We start from the raw sequence: 27,483 nt of genomic DNA on the forward strand, positions 1-27,483 counted from the left end.
TTGAAATGCCAGAGAGGGCCTGCTGTCATTCTGATGCTTTAAGATCCCTCTGGTGTGTGTGTGTGTGTGTGTGTGTGTGTGTGTGTGTGTGTGTGTGTGTGTGTGTGTGTGTGTGTGTGTGTGTGTGTATGACACTCTGAAGGGTGTTACTTGTTTCATCTTTACTTAAATTTCATGTCCCGTACTATTTCCTGATTGTTAGAGAGTGACACAGGGCAACTTCTTCCTATTAATCACATCAAAAACTGTGGTTACATGTTTAGTCTCATTTTCTATTGTAAGCGTTGAACGTTTTAATGCTTTATGCATACTTATAAATGATTCAATAAAACACTATATGTGTTTTCTCAAAAAAGTCATCTATTAGCTAAGGCCAATTAGAAAAGGATTTTTAACCACGAAATTGTACGTCTGTGTACAAAAAAAAGACAACGTTGGGAAAGTTTTGGACTCACTATCTGTGCTTCCATCGTTGATGATAACGCGGCACAAAACATAATCAACTGAGGAGTATGCGTCTGCCTTAGCACAGCCTCAGAAACAGGCCCCTTTTTGCCTTGCTTTATGTGTTTGTTTGTTTTTTTCTCCAAAAAACGTCGACTGCCGCTTTAATGCACCATAAGGAAACTACAGAGAACCGATGAATCCACATGTCTAATTAAGAAAGCAGTCAAAAAAAAAAGAGGCCTTTTCGCGTGTTCCAAGAGAAAAGTGTGGATGAATAAAACATCCGGCAGACATTAGTCACACAGGTATTGTTCATGTTCTACCTTAGCTGTCAGTCACAGATACTCGTTACTGCGGACAGCAGAGACGTAGGAGGAATTTGATTTGAGACTATGACCATCTAAATACAACAACATGCCAGAGAAAGAAAGAAAGAAACAAAACAAACAACACAAAAAAAAAAGAAGAACTGCCGCCGTCGATGTCCTTGACCTGCGTTGGGGCTACATCAGGAACGACACGTTAAGTGGGTCTGACAAGAGGCTCGGTACGGGTCACAGCTTGTTTTATTTTCAGTTCAAACAAAGAGAGCAGGGACAAGGTTGCACACTGAGAAATTACGCCAGGTATCAATACATCTAAACGACATCACAATATCTCACTGAAGTGCTCTGGACAACACATCCAACGTTACACATTGGTGGTGGGAGGAGGAAGGGGGGGGTGCAATACACAAACAGAATATAGCTACAGTTGAAGCCCAACATAACAGTACACAGCAGAAAAGTCTTGGCAAGAGACAGTGATGTACAGAACGTTTTCTTTTTAAGAAAAAAAAAAGCAACATTATGTTTCAGAAAAAAAGGGAACTAAAAGTAAGTTAAATTTTCTTGAAAGTAATGTATTTTTCCTTGTTTTGAGCAGGTAAATAAGACTATTTACCAATTGAATAAGATTTTTCCACTTAAAATAGGAACATTTGATCTCCACCAACTTATTTCAAGTGCAGTTTATCTAATTGTCTTATTTTAGGCATCAAAATACTCATTCCATTGACCAATAATATTATTTACCTGCCAAAATCAAGGACAAATACACTAATTTCAAGAAAATTAAACTCACTTTTAGTTCCCTTTTTGCAGTACAGGGCTGGCAGCAGAAGCAAAAATATTAAGATATCTAATCAAAAATCTATAAAGGGGAAACCTGCTACTACGGAGCATACTCACAAAGCTAGCTTCAGTGCAAAACTGTATGTACAGCTCAGGTGACTGGGGGGAGGGGGGATGTCTGGGTTTATGGCACAGCACACTGAAAATTCAGATTTTTTGTATATAAGTTATCAAACAGCAACAATACACTGCAAAAATAGAACTCAAAATAAGAAATTATTTCTTGAAATTAGAGAATTTTTCCTTAATTTGAGCAGGTAAATAAGATTATTTGCCAATGGAATAAGATTTTTGAACTTAAAATAGGAACAACTCATCTCCATTATCTTATTTCAAGTGAAGTATATCTAATTATCTTATTTTAGGGGTAAAAATACTCATTCCATTGGCAAATAATCTTATTTACCTTCTCAAATCAAGGACAAATACATTAATTTCAAGAAAATTTTACTTATTTCTAGTTCTCTTTTTGCAGTGTAGACACGTAAATGGTCTTCAGCCAGAGCAGGCGGTGGATGTGGAACCAAAAGGTGGATCGGCTGAAGAGACGTACTGAGAAGAAGTTACAGACAGAACATGAAGGGCTGAGGGCAAGGAATGATAAAAATACAAGAAACGAAACTGAGGGATTATGTGTACCTACTGTAATGCCTGAAAAAGGAGAGATAAAGAGAATCTGACCTAAAGGAAATTAGAATAAGTATTTTTTTTATAAAGAATGACGATCACTTACAAAAAACCTTTATACATTACAGTAAAAAAAAAGAAACAATGAGCAATAAATTAGAAGAAGGGGTAAAAAGGGTAATGAGGGAGCAGCATGTGTGTGGGTATGAACTTGAACTAGCCGCTGATGTTAACCCCTACTGAAAATGAGCATACAGATGGGCAGACAACATATTCAGATTATGTTTTAGCATGTGCTCATGTCCCTGTGGGTCCGCATGTCCACAGAGCTTAAAATGAAAGGCAGCTAAACTTCCCAGCAGTCCGTTTGGACGAGAAAGTAAATATCTTCAAAGAAGCACGAGAAGTGCAGCTGCCTTCCGTTCAAGCGCTGTCGCTGCAATGACCAGGATGACCTAAAATCTACTCTGACTCAATGTCCGCATGCATGATTTTACTCTACATTTGTTGTGTTTCTTTTGTCTACAGCTCTAAATATTCACCAACTTGCCTGTGTGTCTCTGCATCCTGATCTACCTTAATTTTCATTCACTTTGTCAAATCTTCATGTTCATGTGTTTCTGTTTACACCGCGCGGCGAACTCAGTGGCCCTCGCCATTGGGAGGTTTAGCTTCGTGCCCCGCCGCCCCTCCGGGCAGCCAGGGGGAGACAGAGTGGGAGGTGGTCTGCTTGGCCATACTGTAGTGGCTGATCACTGTGTAGAAGCGACCCCTCGAATTGGCGTCTTGAGCGGCATAGTAGGCCTCAAGTGATGCGGGGATGCAACGCTTGTGCTGTGAGAAGAAGAAGAAGAAGTTATTTGTTAATTGTTTTTATTCTTATACCAGACCTTAACATACCAGGGAATTAATTATCAGATAATGCCTATAACTTTGAAGATGTAATATTTCTGTTATTGTAACGCAAACAAAAAAAACATGACAAAATAACAGAAAACTTCAGTGTGCATAACTACCCCTCTAATGTCAATGCTTTGTAGAGCCACATTTTTGCAGCAATTACAACCGTTAGTGGCTTTGGATAAGTCTCTATAAGCTGACCACTTCTTGCCACTAGGACTTCTTGCAAATTCCTGAAGTCAGAACAGCTCTAGGTTCTCCACGTTGGATGGTTTACACTCGTGAATAGCAATCTTCAAGTCTCGCCATAGATTCTTAATTTAAATTGAGGTCTGGCCATTCCAGCACATTTAAATGTTTCCCCCTAAACCGCTCGAGTGTTGCTTTAGCATGATGCTTCGAGCCATTGTCCTGCTAAAAGGTGAACCTCTGTCCCTGTCACAGTAAAACTGACAGGTTTTGCTCAGGAACATCCCTGTATTTAGCACCATTCATCTCTCCCTCAATTTGGACCCGTTTCCCAGTCCCTGCTGCTGAAAAACATCCCCACAACATGATGCTGCCACCACCATGCTTTACTGTAAGGATGGTGTTTCTGGGGTGATGGTGCCTTTTGAAAGGCAATGTATTTTACCTACACTTATTTTCCACCTCTGAGCATCAAATCAATTGTCATTTCAGCGGGGTTTAGCACTTTGCCAGGATCAACAATTAGTACTGTAATGTTCTTCATCTGTTGTAAGTCAGTTTAGTCTGGCTGCCCATAGTTCTGCTCAGGGGAACATTTACTTATTTAGAAGGTGTATATGAAGAAATGATGTGTAATATACAGCCACTAAGCCCAAACAGTCAGAGAAAATTGCTGTTCTAGCACATTATCTTTGCTTCTAACCTGTAGAAAGTGCAGCGTAGAGTATTTCAAGAACACCAATACTACTATATTTTGCAGCAACTGTACTTAATGACCATGTTAATTACTCTTAGCAACATGAAGCTAGCAGTGTAAGTCTCTACATGTTATTAAATCAAACACTAATGATATATCTTCAAAAGTATGTGTTATGCATGTATTTATGTGTAGAAAAGACTTAAGGTGTTGCAAATAAACTACTTTTCACTGCAACTATTGGTAATTTCAAATATATGGCAGCCACATTGGATGTTGAGGTCTGGGTTGGAGACAAACTTAGACATTCTGACTTTAAGGCCCCTTTCTGTTATTATTATTTTTTTTTTATTCTAACCGTGTTAACTTTTTATTGCTAATAAACTGTTAACGGTTGTCTTAAAGTGTTGTCTACATATCCTGGTGATTGTTTTGACAATTTACTTCATATTTGTTGAAATCCTGCTTCTGTATCTAAAACCGTCAGTGTGGCGCCCTCCTAAGGGTTCAACGGGTGTCTTACATTGAATTTCGAATCAGTCTTGCTATTGGTTCAAACGTTTTTGTGACATCACTTGAACAAACTGACGTGTCAGCAGATCTGCCTCTGTGGGATAAGCCTCTGTAGCGATTTAGAGTGAGTTTTTCTATGTATTAGCGATTTATTAGCTTGGAATTCAGTTATTTTATTTAGCATTGATTTAGCTTTTACTAGTATGAGATTGGGCGGAGTAAGGCTCTGGTACGCCGGTGAGTTACACTTTAAAGCCAGGATATGTTGAGGGACTCTTAAGGTGATCTCCCCCATGGCACAATAACTGTAAGATTCTGAGAAGCCAAGAGAGGAGGATGTCCCTGCATCATTTAATAAACAGTGAAGCCACAGTTTGTGGAACAGCAGGTTGTTGAACAGGGATGAAGCCGAGAGCCATTATCTCTTATGACCTCAGCATTATGGAAATCAAAAATGATATGGTGCTCATTACGAAACAGCTTCATGGCTATATCTTTTCTATTCTCTCCAGAGGAGCTAACATAGCAAATAACTTTTGACAGCATAATTAATAGTTTGTTTCTTTCGCTGTTTAGCAAATTACACTTGATTACACGGCTCAGATGAACATCTCTGATTGATTAATGATTGCCTATTATACTACATGAGCTTCCTCCTGTAACTTTACATCTGAAAATAGAAGTAGGCCAGGAGTAGCTTTTTATCTACTCCCATAAGGGACTGAACTCACCCTTTTGGCTTTATTTAGCTAGGTGACAAGGAAAAGATGAAGAACGTCAAGGGCAAAGGGAATCAAGGGGCTTGCTCAGGGACACTTCTGCAGGCTAAGCATACAGTTTGACAAACTGCTATAACTTAAGGGACTTTTAAGGTACACTACCACAAATAAAAGCATTGCCCCACACAATTTTTCTGACTTTCGAGCAAAGTTTTTATTGTCAAATTATATTGCTTTGATTTATTCTTTGGCCTACCTGGATGTTTCTGTTGTACAACCTTCCCAGTGAACTTTTTAAACACATTTTAAACCTTAGGACTTGACATACCTTGCAGATGAGCATGTGCTCCTACTCATACTATTTTTATCTCTGCTAAACAATCACTTTGCACTCAGAGATATACAGTTTTTACTAAAAACCGCTGAGAGGCCTTAATGCGCTAGTTAATGCACTGAAGAGGGGAAAGACAATAGAACTGGACAGAACAAATAAAGTGATCTCTCACCCGAATATCAATGACGTTTTCAAACCTTGTTTAACAGATTATCCACTGCGAGTAAACAGTAGATCTCTCCTCACCGTATTTATCTAAAGCAAGCTTCTGAATGCATTTTTCTTCACCTGGTGAGTGATTGGCGGCACCCTTACACTGAGGTAATTATTGTCCCTGAAAGCATTGCATGAAAAAAGCAGACACAAAAATCTGGGCTGCATGTGGACTTCCGCAGACGTGTTTTCACCAAGGGTTTTACTGTCAAAACCTGCCAATGGTCTACGTCTATGACACAAGGGAGCTGGGTTCAAATCCCAGTTGTGTCAGGAAGGGCATCCGGTGTGAAAACTCTGCCAAGTCTATGTGCAAGTTGCAATGACTTGCTTTGGCGACTGCTGTGCAAGGGAGCAGCCGAATAGACTCCCTCACATACTGTCAAAATTAAAGAATTTCTGTGGGACGGGTAGCATGCCCATGGACAAAAGCAGAAAAGGCGGTTTCACCACAACTAAAACTGACCTATATAAGTGAAGATATGCACCAAAATAAGACCAACTTATTCATTTCGTGGTACTCTACATTTTGATTTACCTCAAAATGTCTAATGATTGAGAAATTCAATTAAGATACTGCTGTGACTGTCATGCTAGCATCCAATGAAAGTAATCAAAACTTACCTCATTAATTACAGAATATTTCAAGTAAGATTTGACTTCGTAATAAAAAAAAATTGCACTACAAGGGACCCGTTTTTGGATATATTGGTTGTTTTCTGCCTTGAGATGACATGTTTCATGAATTGGCGCTATATAGATACTATTGAATTGAATTTCTTAATTGCCTGACTTATTTCAGCTCTAAACTGAGAGTGGGCCACATAAAGTCTTACCTTGTAAATGAATCCATCTGGGCAGGCGTGGTCATAAGTGAAAGCTTTATAAACCACCAGGAACACGATGCAGGCGAGGAAGGCCAAGGCCAGGATGATCAGAATTGTAACCTGAAGTGGGAACAAACGCATGGTCAGTATGTCTGCCGGAGCAGTATGGAGGATTTGGTGTGTATATGCTATGCGGGATTAGGGGTTAGATAGTGAGAAGGATGGAGTGTGTGCACTGGAGTGTTGCTGCCTGTTGTCATTATAAATGGTAAGATGCTGCTGACTGAGGTCAATGGCTCCTCGAGGCAAGGTGTTCTGTTGAGCTGCATGATGAATGTTTCAAGATGGGACACGGTTTGAAACTACCTTGTTTCTATTAACGCAACGCCGCATGGTTCAGAGATGTACAAGATATAAAATCACTGAGGTGAATCAGAAGGATAGATTCTATCTTATTTAATGCTCTTGTTTTGATTTTGGTTTTATCTGTTTTGTTTTCCTCTACTCACACAATGCAAGATTTATCTGTATATGTAGACCTAAATGAGCTCATAGTGACTATAAACCACCTTGTAATAATTGCCTGTTTGAACTGAGAAAATAATACCCCATCATATTTATGTATATGGCTTTAAGTCATTGGTGGATGTTATCAGATTTTAATTTAAACATCCTGTTATTTCAAAGACTTAATGATGCGGTGTACTCTAACAAGGTTGTCAGAGCTCTTGGAAAATACAAACATCAAGAACATTTCTGATCATCCGCCGTACTTCACAACGGGCAGAAGATGTCTTTTTTGTTTGTTTTTGTTTTTTATATAGTCGTCTCTTATTTCACACCAAAAACATCTGGAATTTGTTTCTACTGGCCTAGTTCAGACTTTTTTCTGAGAAATAAGAGTCTGAACTAGGCATGCTAGTACAAGCAATATACTAGCATGCCTATTATATTGCAAGTTGGGCTCCTAAATATGCTCACATGAATTATAAAATTCACGTTACTTCTCTGTTTTGATGTTTCATGTTTTACAGTTGCAGAAATAATCAGTAAACCAACATCTTGGTCACAAGGAGAGGTTTTCTACACAATCTAGGCATGCAAGTACAAGTAAAGCTTATGGGTAAGAAAAGTGATTATAGCTGCAATAACAGATCCAGAGCACAGTGTTTATGTATTAGTAATTTGCGAGAACTGTCACAAACTAAAATGTTCCTGTCAGTCGTTATAACAATAAGTTATCGAATGTCTGTTGGGCTGATTAGGGAAATCAACATCCAGCAAAAGTCAAAGCTAATCTAAAAATTATGGAAATGCATTTATTTCTCGATGATGTAAATGTAGTTGAAGTTGTAAAATATTCATTTCGCTGGCAGGGAAGACAATGCTGCTGTTGGCCAAATTAACATAAAAAAGGGAATGTTCCTTTATATTTCCAACTTGACGTGCTGATTTAGTGATTTAGAGTAAGCGTTTAATTAGAATTATGCAAATCAAGTTCAAAGGATAGCTTTAGGTATGTGCGCAGTGCCGGCGTATGACTGCATCTTCTGGTATGCTCAATAAAAAAAACGCAACAGCAGATTTTGGTAGTCAGAAAGCTAAAAAAAAAACAAAAAAAATCACATTTTCCACATGGGATGAATATTTCTAAAGTCCTGTTTTCCATTCTTAACTAGTGCTGAAACCATTTCGGATTACTGCTCGGCACACAGTCTGTCACAGTGAGATGTCAGAGCAATTACCCATGTGAGATCATCAGTCTCCAGCAGTGTTATGAGGGAGGACAGGGACACGCACACTAAGTGACTGTTTACCCGGTGTCAACTGAGGGACACGGCTCTCACCCTTGGTTGCTTCTGACACTTCTGCTAAATTACATTTCCCCCCGTCACACAGGGCCATACATTAAAAAGATGCATTTAAAGTCACTGTGACCCGCCTTTTGAAACTGGAGCAGACGGGAAGTGACTGATTAAGACCCACTGAACAGCTTCTTTTGAATCGATCAATAGTGATGGAAATGAAACGTCTTATTAGGAAGAGGGATTAGACTAAAGCGTCTGAGATCTGAGAGGAAGCAGCGTAAATGTTTACAATCTACGCACTTTGCTTAAAGGCATAAAAATAAAGACTCCAGCTCTTAATGACCGAAGAGATTTTTTCCCACTGTTGTGTTCAACTAGAACGGATTAAATCTATTCCAACTTCATTTATGCATCTGCAGTGTTTATGAGAATAGTGCATGTGACTATGTGTAGTCACAGAGGAAGAAAAAAAATAACTATTACTCTGGTGGTCCATACTAACCTAATACCTTTTATTCCAAGAAGATATATACAACGGATAAGTATTATTTACAAAAAAATGAACTGGTATATACTATTGAAGTCACTGATTGGGGAATAAGTTGTATGTAATGTCATCTCGTTAGTCACAACTATTTATTATTTGTTATGATTCCAACAATAAATAAATATTTTATTCACCCCCTAATGACTCATTGCCTAAGCAGTGACAGTTTTTGATATGGATAAAGTGGTTCACTCCCCCAGGGCAGCATTCCATCAGGGTTGACGCAAGCTTTCAAATACTGAAATAAAATCAAAAAAGATATGTTAGTCAACTGAGAGGGAGCATCCCCCATTTTGTAACAGTGTGAAAACTGTAAACACACTGTAGCTGTCCACAGGGGGAGAATAATGACACTGAAATCAGTCACTGCTCGATTCCTTTTCTTTTTTTATTTTCACCAAAACATCTGGTCCACAACTTAATTTTTCCAGCTCAAAATCTAAAACACTATGTCCGGTTAAACCATGACTGATGTCTTTATATTATTAAGATAGAGTATTAGCAGTCAGGATCTGAGATTATTTTCAAAGAAGTGTCAGATTGAAGGGTTGGGCGGGTCAGAAAAGTAAAAATGTCATATATGTATACCGTGTTGCATGCTGGCCTCGTATACCAGGTTCCCTCCTCAGGTTCCTCTACACGCCCAGATTCAACCATTAATGGTCAGTGCAAAGCACCTCATGAATGTTAATGTGGATTAAAAAAGATTTGTCAGCTGATCGTTTATTTTTATTAGAGTTTTCATGGTGAAATGGCAACCCCGGGGGAAAAAAACAAAGAAACTGTCAAAAGAAAATCACAGAGAGGAGTTTATTAAAGGTGTAAATCAGAGGTAAAAGCTGTTGCCCACATTAAAAGAACTTGTTAAAAAGCGAACTCCATTGTCGTTTTAAAACACTGGAGTGATGCTCGGATGAGAAAACTGCGGGTTGTAGCCACTGTTCCCTGTAGGTTTTTAGCTGAATGCAATGCTTGCAGTCTAAAGCGACATATTAGCTAGTCGTCATCATTGGACAGAAAATCTTTGATGGCAGAAACCACGTTGCCTCCTAATTTTCATTTACAAGGTTCTCCATCAGTGCCAAAGCATCCACCGCATTACGCATGAGTGTATTTCACCATTTACAGCAATTAAAGTAATTGCTGCACCCCGTGTCATAATAATCTGTTAATATATGGTTCACGTCACCCTGGTGATCATTGGGGAAAGGACTGTGATGGCAGAACATCCCAATAAAATGTTGTGTGGACTTTGATTTAAGATTTCAATTGGGTTATGGGCATTTTTACAATGTATTTATTTGAAAGGTCCTTATGTATACTTAAGTGTCACCAGTGCAACCAGGTAGATTTTTCACACCAGAGTCAAATTCACTACTGAACCCTGTTGTGATACATGTAACTAGGTCGGAAGAATTCCTTATTTGATTCAAGAAAGAGTTAGCAAAATAATAAAAATTTGGGTCGTTTTTATGCCAGCCGTTTAAAGTGCTTATTTATTCGGACTGGGTATATTTATAACACGTGGAACATTGTTACTAATAGGTAAACAATCAACACGGTCTTCAGTGTAAATTACCACAGGCTTCAATGTAAAAACCTGCCGATTGCACATGTGACAACAATGGACAGAGAACCAATGTAATATTTACAGTGAACAGAAATAGGTTTACTGAAAATACCCATAAAACCCCATAACAAGAGCAGAGTAAAGGTTTATAGAGAGTAGTGTTTGCATAAAACACTATGAAATCTCAGAGATTTGACTAATATTAGGATTGGCAAAAGTCAACATTGAAACTGACCCTACTCTTACAAGTCTTTAAGACACTGACAGGTAATAAAAACTTTAAGAAAAGCCACTTTAAAAACAAATCCTTCTAATGCCTTTACCATTGTCATCTATAAAATGTAGCCTGCTGTTTGTATTCCATGTACTGCAGCCTGAAGCATTGTAATGCCATTGCTGTTTGTGAGTAAATTAAAATGAAAAATCATAAATAGCTTTAAAGCTAACTGCAGATAGTTGAATGTTACGTTCATAAATTGGATGACAGATGAATCAGGAATGTCAAAAAATATATATTTTATCAGTGAACCCCTATTAGTCATAGTCCTGGATTGGGGAGGTTAGCTTAACCTGTTTTGACCCAGTTACCAGTTATTGTTCAAGCCTACCCCTGTACCTCAAAGCATAAAAATATGACAGTGGAAAAACAACACAAACCATCTTCCTCTTTTTATTTTTACTATTTAATGACAAAGATAGTCTTTTGTCTTAAATATTAAGATAGAAGATGACTGTTACTAACCATTACAATCAATGTTAGCCTCAACTGTACCTTTAACAGGAAGTCGAAGCAACAGCTCAGACAAATACATAGTCCACTTTGTATTAAATAGTTGCTAAAAATTCTCTATTGATGGCGTTGTGGCCATGTGGTGCACAAATCCATAAAAAAATGACCTTTCTCTATTATTCATAACCTGACTGAACTCAGCTGTAAACCTAAGGAGGCTGTCACAGTACCAGCACAGCTCAGAGATTATTTCCTCCATGCATTATTATGCCTTTATTCTTCAGATGCCTTGTTTTATTATTCTGGAAAAATAAATAAAAAATCTCAATAACAGGTTTATCTAAAGAGTGCAGACACATTTAGTATAAACAAGAAGGAACCGTATAAGGACTAAAAACAGCCAAAGGAGAACTACCTACATCAGAATTATCAAATATTATAAGGTAAGGTCTATGCAATCACCTCAAAATGACATCATGAGTGCATTATAGTGTGTTTTACAACACCTCTATCTCCACAAACACAACCTGCTTACTGAGCATCACAGATGACAGTTTGTTTGCCTTGGATGCACACTTTAGAAAAAGAACAATTCAATCCAGTAAAGAGGGTTATTCTCAACGAGCAAAGGGTAAAATGTCTGGATAGCAATGAATGTTGACTAATGTTAAATATAGTGCAGTAAAATACTCATCTGTACTCTGGAGACATTGGTATGATTGCCTTTTGAAAGGCTAGGAGTTTTCTTTTTCTTTTTTAATGTACTTTTAGTCTTTTATTAAATTTTCTTTTTTGTAATTTGGACCTTGAGTCTGTAATAAAGCTATCTATCTATCTATCTATCTATCTATCTATCTATCTATCTATCTATCTATCTATCTATCTATCTATCTATCTATCTATCTAATTATGTCATTTCTTTCTCTGAAACCTGTTGAATTTCTTCATTGTTGTGTGTTAGGAATCATTGTCTTTCCTAAATATCCACCATCCTTTAATCTTTTATCAGATTCTTATCAAAAAATAAAAGTCTGCCAGTACCATATGTTAAAAAACCTCCAAACTTCACTGCTGGTGTTTGTTTGTTTTTCCAGGGTGATGTACTCTTAATAGGTAATCCAACTCTTAATATGGTGCAATGGCATCTAGAGTCTTCAGAATTTAACTAACTGGACTTTATTTTCCCAGTATACTATCCACTGAGTTAAACAAGCTCTCCTTTGCTTTTTTCTTCAGGAGTGGAGTCTAGTGCTTTAAGCGTTAATTGGGATTGTGGCTGTTGCTTACACCTAATTTGAGGTATTGTTAAAGGCTCTCTGCGAGTGGTCCTTGGTTAATGGAAGCTCTTATGTTTATTCTTCTCACTCTCCTCTTTCTCTCAGAAATTTCACGAGGAGCATCTGGTCATGTCTGGTTTATGGACAATGTTCCCGAAGGTGCTAACTGAAACATTTAGAAGTTTTGAAATATCTGTAATCAAAGCTATCACTAAGTTTTATCAAAATTTTGTTGAAACAGGCTTGAGAGAGCAGTTTGCCTAATTAGACAGCTTTATTATAGATCACTAATTAAAGGGATTAATTTATGGTTAATGGTCTACTTTTTAAATAGCAGATTTCAGCTATTTAGAGATTTGTCTCAATTTTTTGTTTTCAATATTTAATTCCTGTGTCCCTGTCTTTTAATACACATAATTTGATTTATTAACTTATTTATTTAGATTTCTTTGTCTTTGCAGTTTATGTGGTTTGCTATGATCTGCCTATGGTGTGAATTTCCTATGAACTGCCCTAAATTAACAAATTAAAAATGGCCAATGTTCAACGCTTATGTTCAGTGCCACGGAACGAAAAGGTTGTACTGAAACATTTCACTATCAGCGCATGTACCCTTGCGGATAGTCTAAAGAAACAAACACATTTAAATCTGCGTACCATCTCGAAATTGTATTTCCTGTATTCGATTTTGAGAAAAATAAAAACATCTGGCAACAAGAAAAATAATTAAAGCCGTATATGAAAGGTCTATCAAAACTGTTCTGTTCTCCTGCGTGTTCATCTCCAGACTGCAGATTACCCATCAAGCAAATATTTATATTTCTTAAAAGAGTTCAAAAAACACTCACCGCCTGCCTTTTCTACCTAATCTATCTCTGTGTGAATCTGGTTTATTTTCATATAATTCCAAGTGAGTGTTACATTATTCGGAAAATACACTCTGCTTTAAATATTTATAGCTTCATGATGCATCAAAGGCATTTTCTAAATGGCGTCTTCGCAGCCTGTCTTCACCAGCATTTCACATATGATTTGCCTTCCCTTTTTTCAACATTGTGCTTTGTTAGAAGGCAACGCGCCTCCCACGCTTTCACCGCTGTAAGTTGACAGGCCATATGGAGGAACAGACACCTCCTCATATTCACTCCAGGAACAGGTGTGTGTGTGTGTGTGCGTGTGACTGTGAGAAGGAGGGAAAGAAAGGTGGGGGTGTGACAGTAGAGAGAAACTTATTTGGTAAACTGAGTGACAGAGGAGGTAAAGTGAGATATAAAAGAGGAGGCGACAAAAGCAATAAACCAGCAAGCGAAAGGCAGACAGAGAGAGCGTGTGAGATCCAGCAGTAGATGAAGAATCCTTCCTCTTTTGGTAGCAGCTGTGAGAGGTGGATAGATAGAGAGGCAAGCAAGAGAGGAATCATGATATATCAATGAAAGAAGCAAAAATAAAATTTCTATTCATCCTCCTTTGGCTTCTCTAACACCTTATTATGTGGCAACACAAAAAGCTTGCTTATCTACTTAAAAAAAAAATCTTTCTAACTCTTAAATGAATGTATTTTCTGACTGCACATGTAGAAAAAGTTCTGTGGTAGATTTGCAGGCTACTGTAGTTAGTAGTTACAACAAAAATGACCGATTTAATTTAACTGCAGCGAACATTATAACATTTTCAACCCACCAAAAAGCCTTTTAAACAGTGTCTCACAGGGACTACTACACTTTGAACTTTTTCCAAACAAAGAAGTTCAACATTTTTTGCAAAAAATAAAGAAATTATATTTCTGTGATTAACCAACAGAAATGAGTCCCTAATTGTGAAGCACAAGGAAAATGATAGATGGTTTTGAAAATGGGAAAGTGTGGCATGCGTATGTATTTTGTCATGTGTTATCTCTAAATAAAATCCTGTGGAGAATAAAGAATAAAAAATAATAATAAATTGAAGATCCTGCCCCTTTAACAGCATTAGTGTGTTTTATTGTGATTTTATTTAACACACCAACCTATTACTGTGAAGAGAAAGACAAGATACCATACCACACCATCTTTATTTATAATGCGCTTAAAAATAGCCAGCAGCTGAAACAAAGTGCTGTACATCGCGACAGATGCACAAAAAACACTTTAAAGAAACAATAAAACCAATTTAAAACGAAAAGTATGTCTCGCTAGTGGTTAAAGCCAAATAATAATTGTAGGTTTTAAGGTGAGTTTTAAAGGTGGGCAGTGAAGGAGCCTCTCTTATGTGCAGGGCCAGGTTATTATATAATTATAATTATTATTATAATTGAGGACCAACAGAAAAAAAGGCCCTGCCACCTCTGAGCTTCCTCTTAGACCTCGGTATCTCCTGGAGACGCAGTTCAGCCCACTAACCTAAGTTGACAAGCCAAGTAGGTGAGCATTAACCAGAGAAGCAGCCCGGAAACCCACCGCTGCACTGGAGGAGCTGCGGAGACCCACAGCTCAGGTGAGAGAATCTCTTAAAAGGACAGCTGATGATGAATAAATCAGGGACTTATGATAGAGAGGGAGGCAAAAATAAAGCAATGGCTGAGCATAGGAAGTCATGTTTGAAGTTTGGCACAAACCCAAAACTGAACTGTCTTGCTGTGTGACAGAAAACTACACAGATCATTCTCTAAAAAAAACCAACTGTCCCTAATGCAAAACATGGTGGTGACAACACCCTGCTGTGGTGATCTGCAGGCAAGGCAATAAATGCAGGACAGTCCTGGAACAACTTTTGGTACTGATTTAAAAAGACTTTACTACAGCATGACAATGAAACCAAAAGCACAACCAGAGCTTCAGTGGATTAATTCAGATTAAACATATTCATGAATGACCTAGGCAAAATATAAACCACCATCCGGGAGAAAATCATTAGCAACACTTGTAAATTGAGGCTTAGAGATGCTCTCCATCCAATCTGGCTAAACTTGGGTTATTTTACCAGGAAGAATGGGTACAAATGTCATGTGTAGATATACAAAACTGGTACAGACTTATCACAAAAGACTTGCTGCTGTAATTGTGAGAAAAGGTGTGTCTCCAAAACATTTACAATTTGAAAAAAAAAGGAAAAAAGAAAACACCATTTATCATTAACCTCCACCGTCCAACAATACTCTTTTACGTAAAATGAAAAACTTTACAAAGAGGCTGAAAAGTTCAAGAGCAATTAAAACTTTTGCAAAGCACTGTGTGCAGGTAAAACAGGGAGACATTAAATTACGCATTGTTTCGGTGTGAACTCAACATCTAAAAGCACACTGACTACAACGAGGATCTCCCTTTAATAGATAATTACAGCAATCAGACCTAATTTAGGTTCGGTATCAGTTATTCATTGACAGTCTTCTCTGGATGAGAGCTGCATTAATGAAAGAAAGCACTAGTGACAGCTTATCTAAACATTTTGGCACCATTTTATATCACCATCTTGGTCTGAGGCGCTAATGGTCATAATTGCAAAGATGCGGGTGCTAGGCTGGAAGAGCGAAACCAAAGCAAAACCATATGTGTCAAAAAATGAAAATGAAAATGTTTTTTTCTATTTGGATGCTGTTGTCGTCGGCTACTAGCATGGCAACAAACACTGCTGTTTATTCTGCTCATGTGTAACGTTGGTCAAAACTGTGTGATAAAAAAAATTATTGAGATAGAACATATGTGTAAACATATGAATTTGAGTGTCACAATAATGCTGTTATTATATGGTAACATGTTTTTTGTTGGAAATGTATATCAAAGCAGTTATCTTCCTCCAGATAGTAAATATTTTAAACCTACCCATGTGATAAAATTATAGGTAACATTTTCCATTATGGGGGGTGGGGTGTGATTTCACTGCAGTTGTATAAAAAGCATAAAGGAACTGAATATACCAGTATTATAATAAGCAAACTCTGTTTACTAATTAGGTGGCATTATGTGAGAAAAGCAACTTTTTAATTACCTGCTTGGTTTACAATACGACAGTGGAAAAGCTGATGGGGGGTTATTTATGTTCATACAGCCAAGATTTATAGGTTTTCTCATGAAAAAAAAAAATGTACATTTTTCATTTTTGAATATCAGTAAGTAAAAAAACAAAATACTGATGGTTACAATGTTAAATTCTAGGTGGGGTGTGGCAAATAAAAAATGAAGCATGTCATTTGAATAAAAATCACTGTAACTGCTATTATATTTATTAAGCATTAATGGACTTTAGTTGTTTAGCACAGTAAAGGTGAGAAAACAAGTCTTGAAAACAAAACACGTTTCTATACTAATCAGAATCTGGAAAACGATTAAAGAAAATTCAGCACTTTTCCAGACTGTTTTCAAGACTGTGCTTGAAACCTGAGGGTTCTCTCATTTTATTGATTTTCTTTTCCTCCTGTGTTTTTTAGGGTTTTATTCCACCCAAAACAATCTCGGCAAAGAAAGAATTTCTGCTTTGTTTTCAGTCAGCGAAACAAAGACAAGCCTCAAAGCAGACAGTGCTCTGGGGGTCGGCTGCCTCTGAGCCGAGTATCTGAGACAGGCTGTAGGGATGTCAAGGAGACCGTGGAGAGGGATTTGGGCTCTCGAGGACAGCTTATCCGGTTGACACAAGCACGGCTACAGTAGTCAGGCAGCAAAGTACAAACACTCCGCTGTCGAGACGTATCGCATCTCTGATGAAAACACGGATTGGTTAAAATGTCAACTTGAAGAAACTCGAGATTCTGCTCTGGTGAAAGGTCAGCCGAGGTCGGCACATGAGCCCAGATTCATCTGAAGTCAATCGGCTACTCTGCTCAAACCAAATAACAAAAAAAAATAAATTAGTATGTTTTTCATTGTGTGCAAATATTTTTTTTTCTCATATATAAAGGTTTATTTCATGTAAAAACATCACAATGCAATAAACCCCTTTTGGTAACTACTATGTGAGCCGATAAGAAAAAAACGTCTCGGATCACTAAACTCAGGGCTTAAGGTGAAAAAGCCTGAATTCTGTCAGGTATGCGCAAACATAATCTTCCTCACTCTGACGGTGCATATCCAGAAGTTGCAAACATTTTCCACTTGAACATCCTCCACTGCTTTGCAATGACAGCAGAGCACGAGAGGCTGGATTTCCTTTTTAATCTGCCCAGGCTTTCTACAGTGTAAGGGTTGGGGATTCACAGATTACCCACAGAAAAGCTTCAGATTCCTAATTTCTGTGAAAAGAATACCACACATGTAAGAATTGCACCATACTTATCTTAATTAGTCAGTTTGGCTCATAATAATAAAGATTTAAACTCTGCACACTGGGGAAAACACATTGATCTGCCCTATTTTCCATGGATATTTAGACACCTAATTCCAAAAATTATTTTTAAGGGGAATTTCTGGTAATATTTTGGATTATTTAGGATATCCGACTTTAATGATTCTTCCTAAAAGCAACAGTAGTGCACACCAACACCTCTGATTGATCTACAAGAACTGCTTGTATCTTTCCAACTGTCCTCACTGGACCTTAGGTCTAGCCCCAAAAAACTAAAGAAAAACTTTTATTCCAGTCACGTGGTTTCCCCAGATTTCAAAATGCTGAGGAAACAAAATACACATAAAACCGTACGATCGGTAGAGAACTACAAGTGTTCACATTTTGCGCTGTTGAGTCACATTTAGGATGTAAGTTTGGCTTCAAATCTACAAAAAGAAGAAAAAGCAGCAGGAGAAAAAAACTTGAAAAGGCAGTTTATTAAAAACTAAATTTAAACTCTGTCAGGCTGTTCTGATCACCCCAGGAAAAAGCTAAACTAATGGTGTCAACCTTTGACAGTTTAATCATTAGCGATTACATACAGAACTGGTTTAGTAACTCACAAACGTAATTATTGTTTCTCTGAGTGATTAGCTGTCAAAGACTTCTGGGATCATCTTTAGCTGAAGCTTTCAATTTTAGTACTAATCTAAAGCAGTCCTAATATGTGATAACGCTTGCTCAATGGAACAGTTAAGATTGCATCCTGATTTTAGATCAATTGTCAGAATCACTGGTGTATGAACATTAAAGGAACTGTAGCTGATTCTGCACAGATTTGAACTATGAGTGAGGAGAAGAGTTTAGTTTGAACTGCAGCAGTTTTTTCCCCCGTGAGAAGCCCTCAACATGCACGAGACGAAACTCGCGTCTCAAGCTAGTGCAAAATCCTCTAGAGCAAACGAGGATTCATCGAGGGACTTTTCTTCACTTTCTATGACAAAGATGGCTACGTCTCGGGTAGATGATCTTTACCTATGCGAACGGTCAACACTTACGTGCATGCCATGCTGTTCTGTTTACATACTCTGTCGTGCACAGCACTGGAGGAGCTGCTGCTTAGCAACAGCTCTGCACCTCGCTGTGCCATTGGCAGAGAAAGTCGTCCCAAAGTTGTCCCCATCTCACTGCTTATTACTACCAACAAAAAAAAAGCCTGGACTTGCTCCATTATGCAATCCATTTGTCAATTGTTATTATAAAATTACATCTTTTGACTTTTTTTTTAACCAGACAACAATTAATTCCGCTTTAATACCTTTAATATGTAGCCTAATACTGCAGCATATTATTCAGGGTTTCTTGTACTTTGTAGGGAGATTTGTCATCAAAGGACATGTCCACAAAATATGCATGCTATAATAATCCACTGCACGCTCAGCAGAAGATGGCTGCTAATTATGCTAATGTATCCCAATTAACTAAGGTCTCTATGGAGACTAAATTTCAAAGGTTGTGTCGGTGCACGAAGTCGCGTTATTTTGAGACTCCGCTTGGAGGAGAATGTGCTCTTGGGGTAAACTATTAGGCAGCAGGTGGGCTGGACAAACGAGAGAAAAACACAAATACGGAAATGTGAAAGAGGCGAAGTTGCAGAATGATTACAGGTCAAACATCTACAAACCCCAGAAATATGTCCTTCTCACTCAAATGCTAAGATGTTCAATGGCTCACTTAAACATACAGTATTTTTAAGCTAAAATGAATGAAAAGAACATAAATGCTTATATTAGGAAATGTGAACTCTCTCATTATACTGCTCTAATCATGAATCAGTAATGAGTCTCAGAGGAAACACCAAACATCACTTTTGCACTTGTTAATCAGCTTCTAGGTGTAGAAGCTGCAACAGAGAAGATTATATTAATGAGGAGGACTGCTTCATATTGCAGATACCTGCATGTTCACCTCTGAACAGCTGTTTCCAGCACATAACAGGCTTAATTACACTAATGCCTCTCCAGCTTTTTTCTCTCTCTCCAGAGTACTTTTAGTGTATTTAGTGAACGAAGGAACAAAAAAGGAAAGATAGATGCATAACACTGTTAGACAAGACAGCGATTAAAGTGAGAAACTTTTTCTCTATGTCTAGACTCTACCCAGTCCTCTTTAAATCATATCTTTAATACTAATTTCAAATTAATAATTCTCAACTGCAAACATAGTTTCAACAGTGACTATTTTTGTGAAGTCATTAAAGGGATCCAGGATTAGTTGCAACAATAGAATTTTGAGAAATTGAGAAATATCTATTTTAGATGTAAATATGATACAGTAAAAATACTGCAAGCTGTTTAGTTTTTTTTATAAATTTAAATAAAATATTGTCACATGGACATTGCCATGTTGTTCACGCTGCAATGCAGTCTGGGCAAATGATGTATGCTAGGTCCTTTAGCACTAGCTCCGTCCAGCCTAAACAGTAATGTGTTACATTAAACCTTTTCAGTTTTAACCGAGCGCATTGAAATTCATGACAATATAGCAATTGATAGGGTTATGATGAATAACCCCTTATTATCCTACAAAGAAAACCACACAAACAAAAAAAGTTTTGACTTTTCTGCAGATAAGGGCAGAGGGACTCAAACGGAGAATTTCAGTCCCTGACAGTCTGGCATCATCTGCATTGAGCCACCTCTTTCTTTTTGCCTTTATTATCAACTTCAAAGAAGGGACAGGAGGTGTCAGGAGTTTATAACATGGGGGTTGGCACACAAAGAGGGGTGTAGGTTTATTGGGGGTGGTGATCAGTCACCTGCAACACACACAGCTGGATAAGGCAAGACATTCCTTATCTGGGAGAATCATTTGTTCTTCCTGTTTGAAATTAAAACAATAGAACATTCCTGCAAGCCAGCTCTTGAAACAAACCAAATGCCTGTAACTTAATGCAAATAAAATGATTACATTCACATTTCTCTAACAGTAATAATAATTATTAGTCATTATTTATTATTAATAAACATAATAATAAATAATGAAACGATGAATGACACGTACCACTCATAGGACTGTATGATACGGCAAGTAGTGCATGTGTCTGCCCGGTGTCAGGTCCCGTTACACCTGCTTAGGATCTGATTGGTCCAGTCTTCAGTCCGTTAATACATGTTTAGGGTCTGGTCTTCGGTCTGGAGTTCAGCTGTACCGTTGTTATTTAAAAGGGTTTCCAGTGTTGCCTGTCTCTGATGTTTCTCCCAGCATCTTTTGTTTACAAGACAGCGTGGTTTAGTCACTTCATGGATAAAAATAGTCGGCGAGGTAGTTGATCTAAGCCTGCGAGGGTAACAACCACCTGTTAGCTCCTCTTTCCATTTTGTTCATACAAATGTTTTGTTCTTCCAACGGCTTTTTTCCCCCATTGCTTTGTTAATTGTTTCGGGTGGGAAGCAATGAAGACTACGTGCCAACGTGACACGGTGTGGCATTGTCTAAATTTACACCCGTCAAATATTTTGGGTAATGTTAGCCTTCCTGTGTTATAGGTTCCAATCCAGTAGGACCTAACCGTGTCATCAACCCAGCATGCATTGCACGGGTGAAAAAATGGTGACCTCCTTGGGTGAAAAATATAACAAAGAATATACAAGTTTTTTTAAGCAATTAAAAGATTTTACGTCTCACCAACAGCAGAAAACTGCAACATATTTAGGCCAACATGTTCAACTAATCATGGATCCCTTTAAAACCTCTGTATCCATGTTGCTTTGTTAATTATGAATCCTGTGGTTGTTGTTTTTTTTCAATTTTTAATAGCATTTTTTAAAAGCAGCTACCGCCACTAACTTCATTTGTTTTTTCAGGAAAACATTTAACACGGTAACTCCACTGAGCACTGACAGCAATACAACTGAGTCAGAATGATTTCAAGCGAGAACATTGCTTAGTAATGAAAAATGACAAGTAAAAGTAGAGGTGACAGACAGGCAGAAATTTCTGCTTAGAGATGGTGGATGGGAGAGATTAAAGGGGAAATACCTATAAAGTTTAGAAGGTAGGAGGTGGAGAGGTCAAATGATGGGATTTAGAGACTCATCAGAGACTGAACATGTAAAGACATCACATTTCCACTATCCAACAATTTAGCCCAAGGGTTGACCCTTTAATATGATAAGACCAACAAACATGTGGAAAAAGTGACTCCAGGAACCTGTGCTGCTTTGTAAAGACACTTTATCAACTACTCATTATGAAATGTTCCCAATAAAACTGAAGCGCTGGCTGAAAGAACATCAACATTGTGAACATTAATAACCTGATTTGGAGATGTGTTTACTTTATGTATTTTTGCTATGTGATTTGTAATTTTATATTACTTTTATCCGGGTCATAAATGTGTAACTTTGAATTTGCACAGGCGATTTTAAATTTGTACTTTGTTCTCCTGAATCAAAAGCCTGACCAGGGACAGGAGCTGTAAATTAGCATTCTGCTAGCAGCTCTATGTACACAGCATCAGTTGCCCATCAGTAACATGTGTTAGTTGTACTGTCCCTGTTAAAGTAAATAAAAAATAAAAATACCATACCCAGTTTTGAGTGGATTAAAGGAGACATATCATGCAAAATCCACTTTTTTAGCCTTTTAATACATTTTTTTTATACTTGGAGTCACTAGGAGTGCAAACAATTTTAATGTAGTCCTTCCAGGAGTCACATAGATATCTTTGTATTCTGTTTGGGTCATATTTATCAAGTCGTTTCAGTTTTTTTCTATTCTCTACATATTTGTTTTTTGAACAATTACGTTACAGTAGTTGCTTCGGAGGTGCTAAACAAGGTCATGGACTTCTAGCTAACCAATTAGGATTTTGCCAAAAATCAATATTACAATATACCTCAACCATCATTGCAATTGCAATTTATTTTAGACTTTTCTCTGCATTAACCACAAGCAACAAAAATGGCCTGAAGATAAATATTATGTAAATAACCACTATTTATAACATGAGAAATATAACTGTTTTTTATTAAACGGAAATATTATTAATCAGCAGAATAGCTTGTTGAGTTGGACATTTATCAATTGAACATACAGTGCAACCAACAAACAAGTCTATGTATTAAACAGTTTGACCACTACTTAATGCTGTAGTGAGATTCCTGAATGTTTATGGTAAAAAGAAAAAAGTATAATTATATAAACTCTAAAACAAACAATAAAATTAAATTATCTCAGTGCTGAAACTCTCTTCCCTTCCATGTGAAGGCAAACCCACTTCAACCATATTACTGACAACTAAAGGAGACGTCTTAGCCATTAATTGTTCCACAGCCAAAAATTGCAGACCTCTGCAATTTGGAGATTCCATCTTATAAAATTGCGATTATATTGCAATTGCGATTAATTGTCCAGCCCTACTGGAGGAGGCTTTAAATAGACTGCACCAAAACAAGTTGATCTCAGAAGAACCTCATAACAGGGGCAACAATAACAAAGCATTCTGACCAAAGCGTTGCAGTTTCACTTTATACCGACCACAACAGAATGATTTAAATGTTAAAAGGATTTTAAAAAAATGATATGGCCTCTTTAATACAATGCCAAGAGGTAAAGAAGTCAGCGAGACTTTGGGGAAGCAATTAAATATGTCTATCAATCAAGAGTGAAAAGTCCAATATTTTACAGCAAGAAACAAAATACACTAGGGAAAACATAAAACAGATGCCCATCTAATTGAAGTTAGTCATGATGTATACTTAGCACATAGGCATCAGAGAGGCAAACAGATGGCTGGACATAGACAAAGTAGGGCTGCCCAAAGTGCATCCTGGGAGCTATTGGTGGCTCCTTGAATAAATTGTTTGGCCTCCAAGCTAAATTGAAAACTGACTGAAAAATACAGACCAAGCTTGATGGTTGAAGCAAATTAGAGTTGCACAATTTATTAAATTGCAGTCTACATCTAAAAATCACTTAGTACAACACTGTAATCACCAAGTACTGCTTGGGTGGGATATCTATTAGGAAATTATGTTTCAGGTGCCATGCATGCAAATTCTGCTTGTAAAAAAAGTTTTTGGCTTGTTGGAGAGACTTTTTTGACTGCCCTAAACACTCAGACTTGATGTATTAGTAGCTATATGGTAAACCTTACACACATTGTTGTGGACATTGTGATGAAGAACATAAAAGAGAAGAGTAAGGAAAACTAGGCTTTATCATAACCATTATCGCAAAATTCAGCAATACTATCACAATGATGTGTTTCTCTTATAGTGCAGCCCTAATCCTATTGGCCACGCTTAAAAAAATCCAGACTAATGTTTTCACTGACAAGCTAAGCAAAATGGAAAATATTAGGTACAACACAGAGTATTAATTTTATTTGCATTGTAAATAAGAGTATAAAAATCCAATAACTTTTATTTAAAAGCAGAATTGAGTGGAACTTTTAATCAAACTACCTTACTACAGCAAGCCATTTAACAAAAAGAGTGACACATACGATATCCTTGCTCGAGTATTATCTAAAAATGTTTCTAGACCAACAAAATAGAAACCAAAAGACCCCCCCCCCCACCCCCAAAAGATTTTGACACTTTATTTGAATAAGGCAGAGGCACTTTTAAATAGTCTGGAATGATTTAAATAAACATTGTCAAACATACAATCTAGTTAATTTCATTAAAACATTGCATATTTATTGTTGAGTAGGTAAAAAAAACATATAAAATAAAGTTTGTATTTGAATTTTCTTTTTTACAAAATCACATTTGTCTTTCCTAATTTCAACTTGGTGCTTTTGCACCATGTCTTAAAATGTTTGGAAACTTCTGACCTAAAGCTTTATACAGCTTTATGCTTAGGATAAATAGTTTGAAAGGATAAGAAAGATCAAAAGTTTGTATCAGAGTCCGAGGGCTTTGATATAAGTCCCTTTGTGAGTGGCATGAGCTATGTTACATGGATTAGTTGTCCTTCATGAATCACAAATAAACAGAGGTAATAAGGGGCTTTTTGGGCAATGATTTTAGGCTTTGTTCACAGAAATGTGCATTTAGATATTCCTAAGAGAGGAGTGTGCAAAATAGAGACAGTAAAGTGCCTATTTTGCAGTAAAGTGATTTTAACATATGACGGACTATAATACACTTGACGTTAGATGGATTGTGACATATGATGAACATTTGATGGACAAACTCTCAGCAGGGGAGTCAGAAAGAAATTTCACCACGGTAAAACTCGGCGACAGTAAAGAATCTTTGAATCTCCTGAATCTTTAAATTTTACAAGGTTCAATGTTTCCTTGTTAGTCTTCCATAAAGAAGTTTGTCTTGGACAAGTTCTACCAATTGCAACGGTCGTAAAATATGCAATATGTTAATGGTAAGTCTTGAAACTGCATGGAGGAATAGCAGCAAGGATTTACTGATTGAAATTATGCAACACACCTACACAGAGTTATTTCTGCTGGATGGAGAAACTCCAGCTCCTGGAAAGTGTAAGTATAACCTCAAAGTTATACTTACACTTTCACTGGAAAGCTTGTTCTTGGACTGTTTTAGAAATGCTTCAACATACATTACTCCCTTTTTAAAAAAAACAACACACAGACTTTAGTTTTAGCACCTTTTATAGATTATACTCTAAGAAGCCAACTGGCCTAATAACACCCTGCAGCATCCCTTTTCACAGTTAGTTTGAAACAAGGAATGGTGAGACAACACACATTAAAGAAAACGTGCTAAAAGCAAACATCTTTAACGACGAATCTCCTGTTTTAACAGATGATCAAATAGACGCTGAAGAAGGGAGTATAAACATTTGCTCTTTGGTTTCTCTGCAGACAAATGTACATATATGACGTCTGGAGCTTTGGGGGCAAACCTACAGGAGGTGGATCAATCGTGAGGACAAATGTTAAAAGTGATGGGAAACAACGGAGGACGAAGAAGCAGCAGGTCAGACCGGTCCTCTGCAGTCAGCCTACTTCCTAATTGCTCCCACGGTGCAGCTTGTCAGAACAAGGAGCAGCAAAGCGAAGGGCTTAGGCAGAAGAAAGGCGGCGCCGTGACCTCTCACTTTGTTCCTTTTATTTTAGCAGTTTCAACACTGAATTACCAAAGCCACCCCTTTTGTTCTTCATCGTTCCTCTGTAATATTTCAAATCTTTAGCAGACACATTTTTGACACTTCTATGAAGTGAAGAACATTTTGCCTTCCTCTCTATCTATGCGTACATGTCTGGTGTACTTCCTAGGGGCTTGCTTAGAAGAGAGGATAAAAACTATGTGGTTAACATTGGGAAACATCATGTATTGCTTAATATCTACAGTGCTTCTCAAATATATTCATTAGCCTCTAATCTATTGTAGCATCTAACACATTTTCTTCTAGTATTTAGCTTCATCCACCTGCTTTTTAAACTAGCTACCCAGTCCCTGCTCTGGAACACCATTCTCACAGCATTATGCTGCCACCATGGGGTTTTATGTCATGGTTATATGGAGTGCTAACTTTCTACCACTTATATGGCCTGATCTTCACAGATTCCAAATGAGGAGCCATGAATTGTGCGATTAATGAGTGTGTTGTAGGTGATCTACAGAGATTATGTCCACAATGGATACGATGTACAAAATCAATGTGGTCCGCCCCGTTTAACAGAGTAACTTACGTGTGCTACTGGCAGTTTGGGAGTGGCCAAAAAAACGAGAAGCTTTTCGCTGCAGCGCCCATCCAAGACGGCCATTTTGATGACGTCATGCGACTATGAGCTTTCTTAGGTGCAAACAAAACTTTACTGACCCTAACCCTAAAACTTTCTAAAGTTTGCCCTTCATATTTTTACTTTCAACGCGCCACACTTCCCAGGGGTGACATATTCAAAATGGCCGACTTGGATGGGCGGAGTTGAGTTGGGGTGGGGGGGGGTGACGTATTCAAAATGGCCGACTTGGATGGGCGGAGTTGGATATCCAAAAGGCGCTTCAGCGATATGTACTTGATAAAAACAGATGGAGCAATGGAGTTGTAGGTAATAATGATAAAAATAGCATTCATAATAATTATCAATATATTTAATAAGAAAAAATAAAATGATACAAATAAAAGTTACATTTAAAGGATTAAGTATCAATCATAAAATCTGGAAATGTTGACTTTGACAGCTCCTCCTCAACCTCACTCTGATACCGTTTAGTCCAGGAAGTAGCCGAACCGTCAAACTTTGAGCAAGACTGATTTCTAAACAGCTGGATTGACCTCCACCAACTCCACACAAGAGCCACCTGAGCCAAAATATCTCAAACCAAGGTAGGCCTGGAATACTTTAATACAATATACAGTACCTGTGCTCTGTACGGAGCCAGTAAAGAAACATTGAGTGAGGAAAAGAAATCCTTCTTGCCACAAGTTTTGCATGGGCACAATATTTATATTAATTTATACAAAAGGTAAAAAAGTTTAAGGGCTTTAAATACTAAGGCACTACATACTGGGTGTTTTTATGACACAATATTTTGATTTAAAGTAGATTCAAATTATTGCAACAACTACGTTTTTGTGTTTTTTGTGAAGTGACTACACAGAAATACAAGATTCAAGACGCAATTTTCTCCAAATAGTTATTGTACTGCGTCATTTTTGTTTTACCTTTACTATAACTTCCAT

General features: G+C 37.5%; 1 protein-coding gene across 1 annotated transcript in view; it reads right to left on the reverse strand.

The window, feature by feature from the left end:
* Positions 1-2,360: 2,360 nt before the first annotated feature.
* Positions 2,361-27,483, reverse strand: part of nsg2 (neuronal vesicle trafficking associated 2) — a 54,783-nt gene continuing 29,660 nt past the window's right edge. The window contains exons 4-5 of the mRNA XM_012854723.3: positions 6,648-6,758; positions 2,361-3,080 (exon numbers count right to left, since the gene is read on the reverse strand). Of these exons, the coding sequence (XP_012710177.1) occupies positions 2,889-3,080; positions 6,648-6,758 (303 nt within the window). The 3' untranslated portion in view covers positions 2,361-2,888. The remainder of the gene's footprint in view (positions 3,081-6,647; positions 6,759-27,483) is intronic.

This window comes from Fundulus heteroclitus, chromosome 11 (assembly GCF_011125445.2).
Source record: "Fundulus heteroclitus isolate FHET01 chromosome 11, MU-UCD_Fhet_4.1, whole genome shotgun sequence".
Classification (NCBI taxonomy): Eukaryota; Metazoa; Chordata; class Actinopteri; order Cyprinodontiformes; family Fundulidae; genus Fundulus; species Fundulus heteroclitus.